Below are 19,234 nucleotides of genomic sequence, written 5' to 3'. Positions count from 1 at the left end.
ATTCGTGTTCGCAAAATTGGAAAAGTAGTATACGAATTGACTTTAAATTTGAACGGAACGTAAATAACAGTTATTTCAAGGTCTAGATAAAAACAATTATTACAGATTACCTATAATTCATTTAAAGACAATTTAATCCGATTAAAAATCAAATTGCATCTGGCATATAAGTATAATATTTTCCCTTTCTATTTTCGTTCTTTTGTTTTCAAATATGTCAAATTTTTAAGTTAAAGTTTTTTGAGTTAACGTTCCGATTAAAAAAAACATTTTCTTTTTTTGTTCATATAAAAACATCCAGGCTAAGAAGATTACGGTAAACCGCAAACAACTTCGCCACTTCTTTTAAAATCTATCGGGTGGAATAACACACTTTTTATATATAATAATACTTTTTAATGAAGCATAAATATCTCAATAAATTATAAACATCCATATTTGTATAGAAGTACATTATTGGAACAACCAAGTGAATGTATATATATATATATTTATAAAATAAAAAATCAACTAGCAAAAATACCACTTTTTTTCGTTTCATTCTCAGTAAAAAAAAATGGAAGTTGGCGCAGAAAGCCTGGGCACTTTTTCCCAAAAAGCCCCAGTTTTTTTTTTCGTAGCCTTTCAAAGCAAATAGGGGTCTGAGGGAGATTCGTTTGTATGTAGCAGATTCACACTGTTAGGAAAGAAAACTCAACGATTGGTCGGACGGCAGTGGGTGACGAAACGACGTGAAGCACACGAAAATGAAGATCAATACATAATACTTTGGTGAGACAGAGAGAGAGACAGTCTTATCCACAGTAAATGAGTAAATGTTTTCGACGAATCACACGATAAACTAATGTGAACGGTGAGTGCAGTGAGGTTAGTTCATCGGCTCCGTTTCTGTGTTCTGGCGCTGAGTGTTCCCGTTGTTGGTAACTCCCAGGTTTTGCATCTGGATACCGTCTGGTGCGTCCCCACTCTGACACATGCACAGGTACACGGTGTCCAGGACCATCTGTTAGGGAAATATCGTATTAGTATTGAGTACCAACCATAGAACAAATACAAAGACTACTGTGGAGAAAATAGAGATTAAACTTTATAGGCAATTTTGGAGAAATGTTTCGCGATGTCCAATATCTAGATGTCACTACTTTCAACTTATTACTTGTTTGAATCGCCATGCTTCTTAGCATCTCCTAGTCCATGCTTCTAGCACTTTCCGCGAAGGCATTTATAATGTTAATGTATATTCGTTCTAAGAAGTGCAGCCTGGTGCACAGAAAGCAAAACATCGCTTTCCTTTCGAGAAGTTTACGACTATTTAAAAAATACATCGGTCATGAAAAAAATCCCAAGTTATCTGGATTAAGCCTGTGTGCAATTATATCTTTTTAGAAAGTTAACCTATGTTTCACCTTGTTATCAACACATGGGCGATAGTATTGCCTAGAGACACTACTCTACGCCAAGATTTATATCACAAAGTCAATCCACATTGGATTTGTGTCAAATTGCATTGCATTTTAAAAATATATGTATTAAGTAGCATGAATTTTTTAGGGGTTAATTTTTTTTAAAGAAATATATTGCTTAATATAACTTAACTTAGACACTTTAGATTTTTGTTTTGAATTTATTAGAAATCATGGAGCCAAAAATATACATACTTCAACAATTATGTTAAAAAAAAATAAGTGAAGATCAGATAAAGTTTATAGAGGCAAAGCAATATCTAGAGCCACACCTAGCAACTCAATTAAGATTGTTTTATTATATTGTGTGTAATTTTTTAAGATATCTGCTTTATTTTATACCTAGATTCTAATTATATTACCTGGTGTGAGCTTTTAAACTTTCTCTTTATGTATATACTTTATATTTTTTATTTTTGTTATATTTATTTGTATACTTATATTTGTTTATATAACATTATTTACATTTATGTATATTTTTGAATTAGATTTGTATATATTATTTGTTATATACTATCGGCCAACAAATGCGACGTCATAGGATAGTTACGTGAAATGGAGGATCAATCAAAACAAAATCGCGTTCTCAGCGCCTCCACTGATTGAACTGAGCGAAACATTGCCCCAGGCGTTGCTATAACAGTTACACCACCTGTATCTTACCTCGTAGAGCGACAGCACGCAGTGGGCGACGAAGAAGGCGAAGATACAGACCAACAGCGTCGGGGCGGCGTAGAATGTCAGCTCCTTGTTGCGACGGAAGATGGCCAGGCCCACGCTTCCCGTGACCGCGGTCACGAAACATTTACCCAGGAACAGGATAAAATCCCCCAGGCTGTTGATCGTCGCGACCTGCAGGGCGTGGGAGGTCAGCACCTCGAAGGCCTGGAACAAAACCGTTCGCGACGTTTTTTGGATTCGGTTAACGAGCACCGGTGCGCGCTAGACTTACCGTGCCCGCTGCCTTGCAAAAATTGGACCCGTCTATGGCGATGACCGTGTAGGCGTTGTGATTTAGGTAGCGAATGAACTTCTCCAGGCAGTAGAAACAGCAGATGCAGCCTCTCAAGGCGCAGGCCGCGCACTCGCTGCCCTTCTCCTTGTTCCTCGTGAACCTATTATTGGAAATATAATAACATGATGTACAACTATGTCTTCGCCGCTTGATATGGAAATCGAACAGGATAGTATATTACTTGTAGCAGAGGTGTGAAAAAGTTTTATTTATTTATTACATTGTTACATCTATATATCTATATATATTATCTTAACCTCTGGTGTAATAATGTTTATGTATTAACATTACTGTCTTTTCTACTAAACGCACCTCACTACACTACACTACACATAATAAAATGGTTTGATTCTTTTGAGTCTGCGTACTGTACTGGTGTTATCCAAGAGTTGTATTACTTGGATATTGCAAAGTCTTTTGATTTCTTGGGTGACTGAAGTCGGTATCTGAAGGTTTCGATATAAGTAATCGGTCATGTAGTATCTCGGTGCATCTACAACACTTCTCAGGATTTTGTTCTAGAAAACTTATGTCTGGTATCGTATTTATATTAGTTTTTGTATTCCGTATGTCCATACAGGTTTAAATACTTATTTGTATAATAGCATTTTATTATGTACTGATAATTGTGATTTTCTTCCAATTAACCAATACATTTTCCTATATTTCTTCTTCTTCAGAAGAAACTTCAGTTCATTCCTTTTCTATTTTACATGTTCTTTCTAGCAAAGTTTTACATCAAGGTTCATTCGAGATATTTAGCGTTATTGCTATATATAATATTATTATTTATTGTTATTGATGGTTAAGCCGTCTGATTATACGTGAACTGTACATGCACAGATTTACTTTCATTAATGTTTATTACCTTTTGAAGTCTGGCTCCAATTATTTAGATTGTCACTTGCCTGTTGTAATTATCGTGTAGTTTTTTCGCTATTATCTCCGGCAGCAAGAATCGCAGTGTCATCAGCAGATGTAGCCATCGTGATATTTTCCATCCGTGGTATATCAAATGTGTAGAGTAGGTAAATAATTGACCCTAATATACTTCCTTGTGGTACACCTGCTTTAGACTAATATTGCACTGGATATTCTAACAAATACTTCTGGTGGCATTATCAGATCTCATTTACATTGCTCTACATGTTTCCTATCTTGCATATAGTCTATCCAATAAAACAACCAATATACGTCATCTAAATTTACGATGTCAGCACATAACTTAGAATTTTGGTTTACGTTTGCTTTCACAGTTTCACAGTTTACGGTTTGTAATCTCTAATTATTAAAAATATTTTGAAGAATTTTGTAGACACTGACAACAGCATCGACCAGTACCAATACAAATCCAATTTTATAGAGTGATTTGGTTACATGCTCCCACGCATCAGACAGTATTGCCTTTTTTAAATTAGGGTAAAATGAGAATAAAAATTCCGATTCATTAAAGCAATAAAGGAGAGCTGAAAGAGTTGATCCAAAATAAACAAAACTAAGATTCAAGTATTCATATATACAAGTTTAAAGCCAATTACTCTGCCATTCATCAGGCTATATCCACTCGACAAACATCTAGTGTAGGTCTCCGAGACGGATATGTCCGAAACATTTTATCCACTTTGATAACTGGTCCACAACAAAATCTATATTCTCTATATCTAGCTTACATATATACCCAAATAACAATATGCACAATAACAATATTATAAAATGTTCACCTTTCATGGAGATACATCAATATCAATCTGGGTATCTTGAAAACGGTGATGATGAGCGAGCCCAGCGCCACCGATCCCAGATGGTACTTGATCAGCTTGCAAATGGAATAGCTCACGTGGTCGTTGTTCTTGTACTTGTGGCGGTAGAACCAGTGTGCCACCGAGCCCGCGATCACCATCTGCTGACAGGCCATTATGAACTCCGACGTCCACACCAGGCCGATGAAGTACACCCACCACATGCTCTTGACCCACGAGGCGTCGATGTACTCGATGGTGGTGAGCTCCGGGAAGGGAGACAACAGTTTCCTGGTACGGTTCAGTTTGCTGTTCAGCGGGTGGTTTGTGGGCGGTGTGGTGGAGATGTACGAAGCCTGTCCGTCTACTCTCACGTCTGTTATGGCCGTGGTGTCCGGGTAACTAGCGGTCGCCAGACACAACTAGAAGAACACAGAAAAAAAAGGTAACAAAAATAACACGCACTCGTCAAAACCAACATACCACGACAAATATCCAGAACATGAAGAAAACGACCAGCACTATAAATGTTAACAGGGGCTGCAAGAACAACCCTGGCAAATGCATGATGCACTTCGAGGTTTCTTTAAACAAATCGGCCAAGAAATCCACTTGTTTCCTCATGAAAACTACAATCAGCAATATGACGACCTACGAGGTGAAATGTTAAAGGTTTCACTTAATTTTATTTATGCTGAGTCCTCACTAAATGAACAGAAAGTAATATTTTAATCAAAACGAATAGACATAATGATTAATTTTGAAAAACTGTCCCATTATATTCTAATATATTTGCTAAAAATGTTTTTTTAGAAAAAGCTCTTTTCTATTTTAAGTTTTAAATTCGCGCTAAAATGCTCGATAAGAATAAATAAATCATCGAATATATAATTACGAATACATACGAACGAATGAAGAAGTAAATATGGGCTTAAATCATTTTGCAACACAAAAACGTTATTACAGGTATCATTTTACAAAATCAGAAAAAACTACATGGAAATTCTTAATTGAAGAACTTCAAACCGTCGTATCCCTTCCTACGAAGAAGCAAAATATTGAGTCAAATCATGGATAGCTTCCACAGACGACGAATATATCTAATACGGAATCTGCATATCACAGCTGAGAACAGGCAATAATATGAATAAAATTCATTGAACCAATATCTTTGAATCAACATTCACAGTTAAAAATCTTTACACCCTAATAATAATACTGTGTAGACTAAATTAACAATACCTTCAATTCGTTCGATAATCCAACTTACCCATTTTAATACTCATTCCTTAAATATCTTCAATACTTTCTGAACAAAAATACCCAAAACAATAATTCTACTGCAAAAATGTTAGATTTGGCAACTATAGGCGCAACAAACACAAGGTATATGCAAAATACAAGCAATGTTAAATGTCACCGATGCCGCAGGCCTAATCGGCCTACTATTCGGGAATTACCATCAATAGGAAAAATTTGTTTGACAGGATAATATTGTTAGTTCTTTTTTTTTACAATACAATTTTTCTATTGTTAGGCTTTCCTTTAAAATTTTGGCGAATAAATCTGAAATTTGTTAAAAAAATTTCAGTATAAATTTCCAAATATCGAAAAGGTATAATGGCTTTATTTTTAAATAACTTTTTATTGTCGGATTAATAAATTAAATATTTTTTATTAATAATATGGATATTTTTAAAATATAAGTAATATATATGAATAGCAATGAAATAAACGAGCAAGGGAACATCTAAATAGACGGAATTAATATGAAATAAATAGGAGTGAGAGACAACAGCAAGCATCAGTCCTGATGGGCAATATATATGAGCATAAACGACTGTTGATGTAGCCTTGCATTTAATAAAAAAGTTCAAATGTGGACCCAGCATAACACAGTACTTACAGTAAGTATTGTAGCTATAATGGCATACCACCAAAAAGCTGTCTCATTACGCACAGTTTCCAGCAACATACTATATTTTTCATTTGCCTCAGTTTTATCCAGACTGTGTTTAATATCAAAGTAGGTATACCACAGGTAAGCTGTGCCTCCTATACTAGCAATAGCGAATCCAATCATAATAAAATACGAGATGATGTGTGCCAGGCAATGTAATATAGTGATAGTTAGCAGAGATATTACTGTAAGTGTAAAAATACCAGCTAGACATACCATATATTTTATTAAAAATACTCACACAAAGCTAGAACAGAGAGACCCAGTATTTCTTTCCATGTATGATACAAATCACCTAAGATCTGCTCCAGAGTATCCCAACCATTCAACAAATCATAGAAGTTCCTTAAAATTGACTCAGTAACCTCTTTGATGGGTTTGGGGATGCATCGATGTAATACCGGCTTACTAAATAATGAGAAAATATTTCAAATAATTATAGAAGTTCTGGTTCATCAGGAAACTAACCCTTCATATACAGGTAAAACCGGACAAGGCCCCAAGGGCGCCAGTAAAACATTTTTATCAATTGCTTTATCCGTCAAGCTATTATAATTAAAATCATATTTACACACATCTACTCCTTCTAAATGATACTTATAAATTTCATCGATACTGGTCATCGTCCTCGACGGGCATTCTTTGACGCATATTTTCAGAGATTCTTTTAAGTTTTTCATATCATAGAAAAGCAGAAATGGCTTATCCGAAGTATCCAGTCCTGATAGAGTTAAATTTTCAATGGGTTTATTGTTTTTCGTGCCGCAAGTATTCCCGAATGAGTCATATCCATTAATTATCCTAATTGGATTTCCGTATACGACCGAGAAAGCGGCGATTACCACCTACAAAATGACTAACCTAGTATTTTTGTCTCGGTAATGAGCGTGAATGACAACACGCCCTACCATCAAAAACCAAAACAGAATATATAAAATCAACCAAAACACGTCCGTACAAGTCCTCTCTTCGGTTTCATCTTGTTCTTTTTCTTTGGAATCGCAACAACCCATGTTTATAAACACGATTTAATTAAAAAAATGTCAACAACAAACCACCATTGTTAATGAACTTGAAGATTGACACATGTCATTTTCTTTCATAGTTTTGACAACCTTTTTTCTTACATACTATAGGCTAATACCGGTTAAATTAAAAAGAAGAAATTTTCATTTCAAATACAGGCACATTTTTTAGGAGTTAAAATTACAGAACATAGTTGCAACAATAAAATGAAAAGGCATAATTAAATATTTTGTAGTTGCCATCTACATATTTAATAATCTACGGTATCCACAGTTTAAGGAATACAATTATATTTTAATTATGCAGCGTTACCGGATCTTGTAAAATGTATGTTTCAAGATTTTTTTTTCAGTTAACTTAAAATATGAGTATATCAATAATTATGTTAATACCATAAAATATAGAGTTCTTTATATTTTCTATATTCTTCCTCGATTCTCAAAATATTCTAAAAACATTGAGTATTCTCAATCAGTCTCAGTCAGTCAGGTTTTACTTGTGTACTCATTTATTTAAATATTATATTTATACATTACAATAGGCATGTAATCAATAGATTTAGATAAATTTATTTATTTTCATATTAGGGTGAGAATGATAATCAAATGGCTAAAATAAATCTACGAAATATAGCAATTCGTCATGAACGTTGAACGTTAATCCGAATTACCTGATGTTATGTACAAATATAAATAAGTTGGCGTGCAATCAAAATTGTAGTGGAACTTTTGCCCCACCTTTTAGTATATTTACAACAATTGTAAATAGCATTTACAATCTTTACGTTTTGTCAGCAATTCTTAACCGTTTTCCGTAGTTTCTAAATATTACTCGTTTAGTTTTCGAGTTCTCAAAAGAAAAATCAGTCGTTAAACCAGAACCTACAGATGCAGAAAGCTCCAGATCGCTAATATTTTGATAGTTTATACTGTTTTATTTAACAATAAAAAATATTAAAAGTAGTATTAAGGTACTTAAAATTACCAGTTTCAGATCATTGCAATAACGGCAACGCTGCATTCCGACGATAACACCGAAGTTAATCGAATACTCACCAAAACAGCTGAAAATAGACATTTTGTTTTGACATTTGCCGTCAAACGGGTTTTGTTTTGTGTAGTGGGTGGTGTGGATTGTTTGTAAATGCTTGTTTTTGATTGAGAGAGCTTAACAAGAATGGCATTCAGACCCCTTACAGAAGGAGATTGTGGCCAGGTCAACCCCCTAGCGAAATTAACGTCCCATGTAACGCAGGATTTCGCCTTTTCTGATAATAATGTCTCTCATGAAGTGTCAAACTCAGACCAATTGGTGCAACAATTCTTACAAGAGGTCCGCGATATACCGACCACGTTTCGCATGGACGGTAACCATTCAAATAAACTATAAAATAACCTAATTTTGACTCCCACTTTAAACTCAGATTTGATGAGAGAAATGCACGAGATCGAGTCTCAAAGGTCAATTATACCCCCCATTACAGCTTCGGCCGTAAAAGATCAACTGTACGACGATCAATGCGCGCAACAATTTATACAACATAATCAACCATTTCATGTAAGCTATATTTCCGTTAGATATACATTTGCTGTTAAAATATATGTAGGATAACCAATATGAGGATGTTTGGAAGCAAATATCAGCACATGAACAAGAACAAATCGATTTTCAAACGTTCGACCACATTTGGAATACTTCACCAGCTTATCCGAAAGAAACCAGCTCTACCACAAATGTACGACCCAATTTTGATGTTGATAACATGCTTTATTCTAAGGTATCTATCTTATTGTGTGATAATCATAAGGTATTTTACTGTTTCATGAACGTTTAGTTTACAACATTTATGAGAAACCTAGATGAGGGCGATGTAAACTTGGACAATGGAAAATTGTTACAAGAGGAGGAAGCTCAGAAATGGTCGGATGAATTTTTACATAACATAGAAACAACACCCATGGACGAATTATGGTCGAACGAGTTCAGTAATACAAAGGACGAGGAAACCAAGGCCTCGTTTTGGCAAAAGTTGCAGGATGAAATGGAAAAAGTGACTGATACTGGGGAGACAAAAGAAAATCCTTGGGTGGATGAATTTAATTTGTATAGCATTCCGCAAAAAGTAATATAGGGTAATAAATACTTTTGTGATGTGTCTTAATGATTCCCCACTGTAGGATTATGAGTTCAGTGATGACAATCCCATGTTGGATCTGCCGAACGCCATAGAACGAGGCAAACAATTCCTAGAGGCTGGCGATTTCCCCAGTGCCGTCTTATGTTTTGAGGCAGCCGTTAAACAAAACCCAGAAGAGACAGAAGGTTGGTTATTGCTGGGAACCACACAAGCGGAAAACGAACAGGTACTAACTGTAAAATTTATCATCACAGCGCAAATAATAAGTTTTCTATTTCAGGATAATAATGCGATTGCGGCACTAAACAAATGTCTTCAGCTGGATCCCACGAATTTGACAGCCCTTATGGCAGCCGCTGTCAGCTACACTAACGAGAGTTACTACAATCAGGCCTGTTTCATGCTAATAAACTGGCTGAAACACAATCCGAAATACGGAGATCTGGTACCTGACGACCTGAACCTATCCCGGCAAGTTACAAGTATATTGGTTCCGTAAGTTTTTTGTGGTATGGGTGCTAAGCTTTATCTTGACTGCTCTTAGTAACAATTTATTAATTTAGACGACAGGATAATTCGTCCGGTCCTGTGATTGGTTCGATTTTTCGGGAAGCGAATGAGAATTCGTTTTAATATTGTTCTAACCTTTGATTGGTTAAAAACAAATGCTTTTTTCATCTATTATGGAAATTCTTGCAGTAGAACACAAACGATAATTGTTTTGCGGGTTGAGAACAGTTTTAATCGATCAAACAAATATCACAAAAATATGAAAGCAGTGCCACCAACGGATTCATGACAATAAACAATCCTTCAATGTCACATATTGAAACTATATATTCGTTGAAAAATTAATTCAATTATAGTTGAAAATAAACATTATTTCAATAAAGTTTGGTTTAATAAGTATATAGATACTCTAATTAATGAATAAAAGTTTTTTAAAATAACTTTTCTAAATCATTTCAAAAAGAAGTAATATTTGTGTATTATACAAGGCGTTGCCCTTCCAGCGGCTTAAATTAATATTTGGGGCTATATCTATAACCAAACCTCCTATCTTAGCGTCTATTTTTAGACGCCTCACTCATTACACCATTCAATCTCAACAGTTCATAGTGAGAGCAGTATTGGTCGCGCGATATGACATAATATAACCATAAATTCGCATATACGGAGTCACGGGTGAGTTGGTGAAGCAAGAATGACTGAAATTATTGTCGAATAAATTCATTCAGTAACAAAAAACAACCAGTTACTAAATATTAGATAGTTGATTACATTTCATGTTTCCCAACGTTAAGTTTCAGTTAAACCTTTAGGCATAACCTTCACAGGAGGTTAAGCATAGGAAAGCCTAGCGTACGCGCTAGAATTTGAATTTGCTACGTTGCCAGTTCTTGTAAATTATCCGTTTATTTGAAGAATATGAAATATATTACCTTGTACATTCACAAATTAACCAAGTTTCCCCTGACACTTAAGATAATTTTTTTTTGGTACAATTTTCATCTATAATATAATAAATGTAATATGAAGAAACATAAACATATTTAATTTTAAAATAATTTTGAAGGACAAAAGAAAATAAAACATGTAAGATAACAAATATGTTATTAATTATTGTGTATACTTTACATAGTAATGAGAAGTTTTTTGTTACAAATAATTTTAAAATATTTTTTTATAGAAAAATACGGATAATAAACAATATTCTTTTCCACACCACCTACGAGGAGTTGCAGCCATAGTCATTTTTATCTGGTATCCCGTTTAGGTCTAGGCCACAAATGTCCATTTATCTTTACAATCACACAGTAATATATCCATACAGTTATACTGTAGAAGTTTATCGAATGCTGACTGAGCGCGCTTTAGAGTTGCCGCTACTGAACCTTCTCACCTAACCTAAAGGCGCATGCGTTTATAGAACCAATCATACAGACAGGACTGCGATTTTTTCCCGTCTAGAATTTAACAAACGTAACCAAGTTTATGCGGCCTAAATGCGCATATTTCGAACCGAATCGACGACCTTTTCGTCTCTTATTAATCTCTTCCCCTATCAATTAAATTTCGTGTGTTCATCGCTGTTGGCTTTTGAATGTTACTAATCGGCATGTTATTATTAGTGAGGTGCGAGTTTGCGATCGGTCCAAACCGCAGCCAACTCGTCCTTTACGTTCCGTAACCAAAACAATATGTGACGTTAAGAATTGGGTTTGCTGTAGGGCTAATAGGAAACTGGTACAGGACTTGTTTTTAAAGGCTGCTCAAAGAAACCCCAAAGACCTCGATTCCGAGGTACAATGTTGCCTGGGAGTCTTGTGCAATATCACGGAGGAGTACGACAAAGCGGCTGATTGTTTTAGAGCAGCCCTGTCAGTCAGACCCAATGTGAGTATTTTTAAAATGCGTCGAAGAGCCTAAGTAAGCCACAGTGGAATATATTTTTAGGACGCCAGACTCTGGAATAGACTTGGGGCTACGCTAGCCAACGGCTCCAAGTCCGAGGAGGCTGTCGAGGCTTACCACCGAGCTCTAAGCTTAGTACCCGGTTTCATCAGGGCCAGATACAATGTGGGAATTACCTGCATCAACCTCAGGGCATACAAGTAAGTGCCAACACATTTAAAACCTCTCGTTGTTGAATGTTTATATTCCATTTTATGGTGATATTGCCAAAATTTACTTTTAGTTCTGAATATTTTCATGGTGCTGAAGATAACCTATCAATTTTTCTCCGAAAATTCGATGAGAGAATAAATATTTCTTTGTTAATTAATATTTCATATATAAATCCAATAATACCCATACATTACGGCATTTCGATTTTAATTTTCGGCGATTCCGTCCTTGAAACGGTCTAAGAGCACCACGTAATAATCGCTGTTGATGATCCCTCCTTTTTCAAGGTAGCCAATGAGAATTATTCCACGTGCATTCCAAAATACAGACGCCATAACCTTGCCAGGCGACTGTCGCGTTTTTCCACATCAAGCCAAGTTTTTGCCTGTTTATATACTATTTTATCAATTTTTTTCACAATAACAAAAGTTACTTCACTCAAAATGCTATAATTCACAAACTAATGATCCGACAGCTGTCAAATTTATACACGCATCCTTTGAGAGTTAGGGCTAACTAAAAAACATATGGATTTAATTCTAGTAGCACCATCTATGTGTCAAACCGGGGACTTTTCAATTGTAAAGTCAATTGACCTGTTAGTTCGGCAAAATCCGGTTTAAATCGATGTATATCGTTTGGAATTATAAATAATAACACAATTAATTTTGTAGCCAAGCCGTTGAACATTTCCTCACCGCCCTTAACCAGCAGGCCCGAGGCAGGGACGTCCTCGGCACCGGCTCTATGTCCCAGATGTCCGACACTATCTGGTCCACTCTGATGATGTGTGTCTCTCTCATGGACCGTACGGACCTGCGACCGCTGGTCAAGAGCAGAAACCTGCAGGAACTCAACCGGATCTTCAACATCGACTAAAAGACGAAGATCAGTGGACGTGACATTCGGGAGAACGGGAATTCTTGGAGGAGGAGGGGTTTAATTTGTACATACAGAGTTTTTAGGAAGAAATATATTTTTAAAAAGAAATTCATATGGTGCTATTTTATTACAGAATGGCGGCGGTGGCGAGGAGACAGGAGGGGCTTCCGTCCTCATAACTCATTATTTCCGCATTTTATAAACTTCCAAGGAACAGACTGACGAACTCCCCTCCGTCCCCTTTCCCACCAATCCGCGCGCCGCTAAACATTCTCTCAGTTGTTCAAAAACATACACATTTTTGCTTTAATCAAGAAATATAAAATATACAATCGATCCTGGTTTGAAGTCGACGAGAGAAACCTATGCGTTTCAAAACACTTCCTTAAAGTAACTGTGTTCAACTCTACTGAGGTCACTTCTGCGACGGGCCGGTGTCCATCTTTTTCCTCTTCTGCACGCTAACTTCTTTCTCTAGTCGCTGCTGGAGGTGGGTGTATAAATGTTTGGAATCTTCTTTGCTTGACTAAAACATACGATGATGACGGTTAGGATTAAACAGACATTGTACAGAAATCTTAGTAGTGGCTAGTTTTGGAGAATCCCAGCGGTATTCGGGAAACTTCGGTAGTTTCCGTCTGATTATGCGACGTTGTCATTTACAACCAATCGAGAGGCCCATCCAACTTATTACAACATCCATTTTGGATTTGACTCTGGTGTTGGTACAAGCTCTTTTTTGTAAGGTTAAAAATTGTTTACAGTTTATTTGTTCTTGTACTGTTGATATTTTGATTTATAAATGGTGGGCAGTAATGGATAAATCATCGATTTGTGAATATTGTCAGAAACCTTTTACAACACTTCATCTGAACCGGATTGGAATCATCCAGGTGCGTATCCATTCAATTTTTATTTTGCAAATTGACGAAGTTTGGCTCGCTTGAAGATTTTTAAGGTTGGGGCTTCCTATATTGGTAAAAATATTACTATTTCTAAATTTGAACGTAATCGATCAGACATATATAAGAGTGTATCGAAGAATAAAATCTTAATGCTATTAAAATCAGATAGATATTATTTTACCTAAACTAACTTCTACAATTCAAATGGATGCTATATTGAATGAAACACAAACTATTTTAAGTAGTGGCAATTTCAAAAGACTATATTTATTGACTATTAAAGATTTATTTATATTTAATATTGAGCAAGCAAATGAATTAAATCCCACAGGTACTTAAAAGTGACGCTACAAATGTTGAAGCATAGGTAAATGAGGTCAAAAATACAGGATGTGTTGTAAAGCTACAATCTTAGTTTCTGAGTATAATATGAAAGTTAAAAGAATATAGCCATCAATTTATACATGTATATTTTACACATAGGCGCTTAATGCATATCGATTTGTGCAACATAAATTACTGAGTAATTTTAAAGATAAATGGATGCTTGCGTTTTTATATTTTGATAAATAAATAATATTTGTTACCTTACATGTTGTTTTATTATCTCTTTTTTCTTTTACAATTAAATATGTTTATAAAAGGTTAAATAACTTGAGGGTAAAGGACTGTAATTTTCACAGATTTTAACATGAATAAGAAAAATAGCATATTCACCATCACTAGCTATGAAATAAATAAACTTTCAACACTTACCATAATGAGGAACACTTTAATTTCACCATTAGAATCTAAGGCAGTCAACCTGATGCTCTTTTCGTTAGCTTTATCCACTGTCATTTCTGCCCAAATCTACAAATAACAGGTACAAATATAATATAACCGGATATTATATAATAATTTACATACTTTCGTGTTTAGAATCACCCTCAAACTCCCAGTAGTCCTAAAGACTAAGCGGCTTCCAATGTGCCCATCAGTATTTTCAAAGTCATTCAGCCTCAGAGTCCCCCTTCCTCGTTCTTGCCAGTTACTTGTTACTTTATCAAACGTGAAAAGCTTGCAGGATATACTGAGGATATTTGTTTCATCCTCCTCTCCAGTCCTCACCTCCACCTCCTCATATTTTCGTTTATTCGCTCTGGATTCTTCATATTCCCTTGCCGATTCCGTCAGTGATTTACTCTCCTTCTCTTTTACAATATCCGTTTTGCCCTCGCTCTTTATCGCCGCGCTAAACAACATATCGCTAGTGCCATTCGATGATAAACTGGTTGAAGGAGTTGGCTCGGGACTTTTTCCCTCCGAACCAATAACACGATCCTGTAGATTTTGGCCGAACACGAAAGTGGGAGCCGCAACGGGTGCGGGGATAGGAGCGGGGTTCGCGGGTTTCACCTCGACGACCGGCTTAGAGTTCTGCGAATCGGACTTGATGAGAGGAACGAATTTTACTTCACCGTTATTTTGATTTTTATCACTAGTATCACTTTTGTTTTCTGGAGAAACTTTAATAAACGGATTGAAGGAGCTCTGTTTTATCACTGGCTTGCCCGGTATCGGGGAGGTAGTTTTCACCACTAATTGAGAGGGTTTTAAGATGCTTTTACTTAGTTTGGTACTATCCGACGACGCAAAGGGGTTTGTGCTGGTGCTTTTTACAACATTGGAGGGGCTACATACTTTGAATTCTTCCTCCTCTCCCGTCACGTCATTTGCGCTATCTAAAAGATGAAAAAAATCGCCAATTAGTTATGTTAAAAGCGTAAAAATCGACACAAAAACAAAACCTTGCTTCTCGCCACGGTCCCCTGTTGGGGCTTCTACCTTCATTATCACCGTAGGTTTGAGGGACTCTTTATCTTCTGAAAAAAATAGAATCAATCAGCTATCTAACTCAAATTAAGATTGTGTCTTTAAGTATTTCATTGACGAAGTATACAACGAAAAAAACTAGGCATACATACTCGACTCGACGTCCGCCATATTCTACCTTCAAATCTTCTTTCTCAAATATCTGGCTACAATACAATGTTTTATTTACTTTAAAAAATAAATAAAAACAATATTAAATATAAAATTCTTAAAAGCATTTTTAAATTTTTTATCTGAAAATAATCCATAATATAGTGATTTTAAGTTATAATTTTATTAGTACCTAAATTAACTAATGTCCCCTTAACAAGTAAAAATTAAATTCCAAATATATCAATAATTTCAGATTTTAAAAAATATCAATATTATTTTGTAACAACCAAGAAAAATATCGATATTTAACTAAACATCACCAATTAATCAATTCAATCTTCAATTTTTGAGGTTTATTAAAAATAATTAAAAGATTTTTCAATTGTTTTATTATAACATCAAAAAATATCGGCTAACAGAAATATTCATATATCGGACAGAAATGTCAATATTTTTTTCAACATCTCTAATGAGAATAATCGATTTGGAAAGTATTTAACATTCTCTAATTTTACAATATTCCATATTTAAAAAGGAAATTAAATTAAAATGTAACTAGCAAACATTACCCAAATACTAACTTTTTTACATTTTAATATCAGTTGGTATATATATATATATATATATATATATATATATATATATATATATATATATATATATATATACAAGGTCATTGACGAGATAATGTTAAATGGCTAAAATGAGTCGTTTTCTGATTGATTCATAGTTTATTTTATTCGAGACAACCAAGGGTATTTTAAAATAGTCCTATTGAAAAGGTATAAAGAATAAGAATTGATATTTATTATATATTAACCTATTACTATTTGTAATTTCTATGTGTTTGCAAATATGTGTATTGTCATATTTTACGTAATTGATATATTTTTCTCCTAATATTCATAAATAAATACTTCCATACAGAGAATATCGATATTCTCTATCGATTTGTAATTCTCTTCCAACATCCCTAGTTTTTAGTATAAAAAGAAGTATTTTTCCCTTAAATCTCCTTTTCAAATACCTGGCAACTTATTTGAACCTTATAAATTTCTACCATTGTATATATTTAGATATAGGTATATATATATTTATTATAACAAAAACTAATCAGTAATTATCTTGAACGATTTAGGACAATATAATTTATTGAATTTATCTATGGTAAATTAATATATTTTTAAGCCATGATCTCATTAATACCTAACTTAACTAATGTTGACGTTATCCAGTGTCAAATATTTATTGTAAAAAAGAATGTTGTTATTTAGTCGCATAAAAAATATAAATAATTTTATTTGTTTCGTATATTTCTAAGGTATCATCGCTGTGAAATTTCTACCGTTAACTAATACAACTATCATGTACGATGTTAAAGTTTTGGAAAAAATCAGGTATATAGTAGTAATTAGTATATTTCTCGTGATAAATTATGTCATTTCCTTTTCGATATATATAGGTCACGGTATAAACACACCGTACAATGCACAGAACCCGAACAGTTATAGTCCGAAAGAATCACTGTGTACCGAGTATGTAGAGACCCCGTTAGCTTTACTGGAAGACGAGGGTTTGTACGATATTGACGAGTTTGAGGCAACCCGAGAGAGATCAAGACTATCGAAGACTTTGGAGGAAATATTGGCGGATAAAGGTGCTTTAAGTTACTTTATACAGTATATGGAGGTTAGGAATGCCTCGTCATATATATTGTGTTACCTGGATATTGATGTTTTTAAGACAGATGTGCGGAACGGCGAGGATGTGGTGAAAACTCAGCAGAATTCTCCACTGCCAAATGTTTCTGAACATGACAGTTTGTCTGTGAGCACAGATTGTGATTCGTACACGGCTGATTCCAGTAGTTCGTGTGAGTGTGCGATCAACCATGACGGAAAGGGTGATGTTAGTGAGAAAATAAAGTTTAGCGATAAGTTTACGGAAATAGCTCTGGTGATTTTTAAGAAGTACATAGCGTTAGAGGCGAAGTTAAGCATAGGATGTTCGGAGGATATTCGGAAACAGGTCATGGAAGATATCTGCAACACCGAGCAAGTCCTCTCTGGGAAGTGCTTTGATGCGGTACAACAATACCTGTTTGATTTGATGAAGAACGAGTACTTCGGCGCCTTTTTGGAGACAGATTTTTTTTCGAAGCACCAGATCGATGTCTTGACGAGTGGCAACATCGTGCTGGACGATTTACTTTACAACGAAACAGCTCTGTTTTATTTCATGGAGTTCCTGGAGCAGGAGAACAAACGGGGTCTGTTGGAATTCTGGCTGGCGGCCACCAATTTACACCAACAGCTGGTCCACCAGAAAGAGTTCTTCGATCCGTTGGAGGCCCAAAACGACGCCGTGGTTCTATACGACAAATATTTCTCTCTACAGGCTCACAGCCCCCTAGGATTTAGTGATAAGGTTCGTTTCGCCGTAGAACAAAATATCTGCGGTGAGAACGGTTTGGTGATCGATTGTTTCCATCTCCCGCTGAAAATCGTCGAACAAGTACTGGAGAAAAACTATCTCAAACCGTTTCTAGCCTCACAACTGTTTTACAAGTACCTGTCCGAGTTAATTAATACCGTACAAGCCTCAGGTTACGCCACCAACATGGTGCATAAAAGATACGCCAACTCTGATTGCAGTAGCGAGAAGAGTTACTCAACCAGTACCTTTCTGGCCCTGGAGATGCCCTACGAAAAAAAGAGACCTTCCAACGCCAACATGAGCATCGATACCAGGGAACTATACGATCCCGACGCTCTGTGGAAAAGAAAAAAGAGCCACCGTCTGTCTCTGGGCCGAGTTACTGATCTGGGCAAGTACATTCCCGATATCGAGCCGGAACCCGACAAGAAAGCCTTCAAACTCAGAGACGTCGTCCGTAGGATCGTGAGCACCGAGGAAGAGGAGAAGAGGAAAGAAGACATGGCTTGGCAGGTGGCGGAGATGATCATCAAGGATGTCACGGACGTCACTTTGAGTAACGGTGACTTATAAACGCGATAATAATTCTAAACGCTAGGCAACACGCTCTATGTCATTAAAATTTAGAGGCCATATAGTTTATTTCATTCTTTACATATTTATTTAGATTCACCTTATGCTAGTCACTTAATTGGTTCGGCTGCAATCCAGTAACAAAGGGTAAACAAACAAACAGAAATTTAAGAGAAACAATAATAACTATAGCGGACGGTAAAAATGTAAAACCTATACGTTTGTACATATTGTACGTACCTTTATCTCTATTTTTTTATTGTGAAAATGTACTTTAATTATTTATAAATAAAATACTAACATAGTAACTAATTGTTTTATTTCATGTTTGAGTTGTTAAACAGATCCAATTCTTTTAAACTCTGGCTCTACATGGTAAATATTACCGTTTTTTTAATTGACAGCTTTGTCTATAGAGCGCCTCCGAACTGTCGTATTATTCATTCCTTAACCCTCGATTTTTTTTGTATCACCTTCTAGTTTCTGTTAACATCTGACCAAC

At 35.4% G+C, this 19,234-nt stretch overlaps 4 protein-coding genes across 8 annotated transcripts; 2 read left to right on the top strand and 2 right to left on the bottom strand.

Annotated features, from left to right (window-relative positions):
• Positions 1-373: 373 nt before the first annotated feature.
• On the bottom strand, positions 374-7,264 carry Ctl1 (choline transporter-like protein 1). Its single transcript, XM_076410761.1, has 9 exons — positions 7,086-7,264; positions 6,646-7,022; positions 6,419-6,585; positions 6,124-6,362; positions 4,701-4,868; positions 4,200-4,639; positions 2,416-2,578; positions 2,127-2,348; positions 374-1,003 (listed from the first exon to the last, which is right to left on the bottom strand). The coding sequence occupies exons 1-9, from the start codon at positions 7,188-7,190 to the stop codon at positions 869-871; spliced, it is 2,016 nt and encodes a 671-aa protein (XP_076266876.1). The 5' UTR covers positions 7,191-7,264; the 3' UTR covers positions 374-868.
• Positions 7,265-7,945: 681 nt separating this feature from the next.
• On the top strand, positions 7,946-12,958 carry Pex5 (peroxisomal biogenesis factor 5). 3 transcript variants are annotated; one of them, XM_076410762.1, is made up of 9 exons: positions 7,946-8,569; positions 8,627-8,760; positions 8,810-8,980; positions 9,038-9,325; positions 9,381-9,566; positions 9,621-9,835; positions 11,572-11,737; positions 11,798-11,955; positions 12,643-12,958. In XM_076410762.1, exons 1-9 carry the CDS (start codon positions 8,380-8,382, stop codon positions 12,845-12,847), a joined length of 1,713 nt encoding a protein of 570 aa, XP_076266877.1. In that variant the 5' UTR covers positions 7,946-8,379; the 3' UTR covers positions 12,848-12,958. The 3 variants fall into 3 exon arrangements, with proteins under 3 accessions (XP_076266877.1, XP_076266879.1, XP_076266878.1); XM_076410764.1 differs by having other exon boundaries at positions 8,279-8,569; positions 8,810-8,938; XM_076410763.1 differs by having other exon boundaries at positions 8,280-8,569; positions 9,621-9,811.
• On the bottom strand, positions 12,927-15,800 carry RanBP3 (ran-binding protein 3). The gene is made up of 5 exons (XM_076410802.1): positions 15,723-15,800; positions 15,546-15,620; positions 14,665-15,479; positions 14,512-14,607; positions 12,927-13,376 (listed from the first exon to the last, which is right to left on the bottom strand). The coding sequence occupies exons 1-5, from the start codon at positions 15,739-15,741 to the stop codon at positions 13,266-13,268; spliced, it is 1,116 nt and encodes a 371-aa protein (XP_076266917.1). The 5' UTR covers positions 15,742-15,800; the 3' UTR covers positions 12,927-13,265.
• A 648-nt stretch (positions 15,801-16,448) lies between these two features.
• On the top strand, positions 16,449-19,040 carry pkaap (A-kinase anchoring protein pkaap). 3 transcript variants are annotated; one of them, XM_076410772.1, is made up of 3 exons: positions 16,449-16,505; positions 17,045-17,120; positions 17,186-19,040. In XM_076410772.1, the coding sequence occupies exons 2-3, from the start codon at positions 17,096-17,098 to the stop codon at positions 18,730-18,732; spliced, it is 1,572 nt and encodes a 523-aa protein (XP_076266887.1). In that variant the 5' UTR covers positions 16,449-16,505; positions 17,045-17,095; the 3' UTR covers positions 18,733-19,040. The 3 variants fall into 3 exon arrangements, with proteins under 3 accessions (XP_076266887.1, XP_076266886.1, XP_076266885.1); XM_076410771.1 differs by lacking the exon at positions 16,449-16,505 and adding an exon at positions 16,701-16,805; XM_076410770.1 differs by lacking the exon at positions 16,449-16,505 and having other exon boundaries at positions 16,941-17,120.
• The last annotated feature ends 194 nt before the right edge of the window (positions 19,041-19,234 follow it).

The sequence above is a fragment of the Rhynchophorus ferrugineus genome, unplaced genomic scaffold, assembly GCF_030347505.1.
Source record: "Rhynchophorus ferrugineus isolate W39M unplaced genomic scaffold, kcgeb_rfMv2 rfM7, whole genome shotgun sequence".
In the NCBI taxonomy this organism is placed as follows: domain Eukaryota; kingdom Metazoa; phylum Arthropoda; class Insecta; order Coleoptera; family Curculionidae; genus Rhynchophorus; species Rhynchophorus ferrugineus.
The sequence above is the reverse complement of the archived record's forward strand: the minus strand, read 5'-3'. Positions and strand labels throughout refer to the sequence as shown.

Excerpts from the sequence above, each read along its gene's own strand:
- Pex5 (XM_076410762.1), top strand. The coding sequence starts at position 8,380 with ATGGCATTCAGACCCCTTACAGAAGGAGATTGTGGCCAGGTCAACCCC. Across the intron at positions 9,326-9,380 it reads TGTATAGCATTCCGCAAAAA|GATTATGAGTTCAGTGATGA; the intron begins GTAATATAGGGT and ends TCCCCACTGTAG. Across the intron at positions 9,567-9,620 it reads CACAAGCGGAAAACGAACAG|GATAATAATGCGATTGCGGC; the intron begins GTACTAACTGTA and ends TTTCTATTTCAG.
- Ctl1 (XM_076410761.1), bottom strand. The coding sequence starts at position 7,190 with ATGGGTTGTTGCGATTCCAAAGAAAAAGAACAAGATGAAACCGAAGAG. Across the intron at positions 6,363-6,418 it reads TCTCTCTGTTCTAGCTTTGT|TAATATCTCTGCTAACTATC; the intron begins GTGAGTATTTTT and ends TTACACTTACAG. Across the intron at positions 2,579-4,199 it reads TTGATGTATCTCCATGAAAG|GTTCACGAGGAACAAGGAGA; the intron begins GTGAACATTTTA and ends TTCCAATAATAG.
- pkaap (XM_076410772.1), top strand. The coding sequence starts at position 17,096 with ATGTTAAAGTTTTGGAAAAAATCAG. Across the intron at positions 17,121-17,185 it reads AAAGTTTTGGAAAAAATCAG|GTCACGGTATAAACACACCG; the intron begins GTATATAGTAGT and ends CGATATATATAG.
- RanBP3 (XM_076410802.1), bottom strand. Across the intron at positions 15,480-15,545 it reads GGACCGTGGCGAGAAGCAAG|ATAGCGCAAATGACGTGACG; the intron begins GTTTTGTTTTTG and ends TTCATCTTTTAG. Across the intron at positions 14,608-14,664 it reads GGGTGATTCTAAACACGAAA|ATTTGGGCAGAAATGACAGT; the intron begins GTATGTAAATTA and ends TGTTATTTGTAG.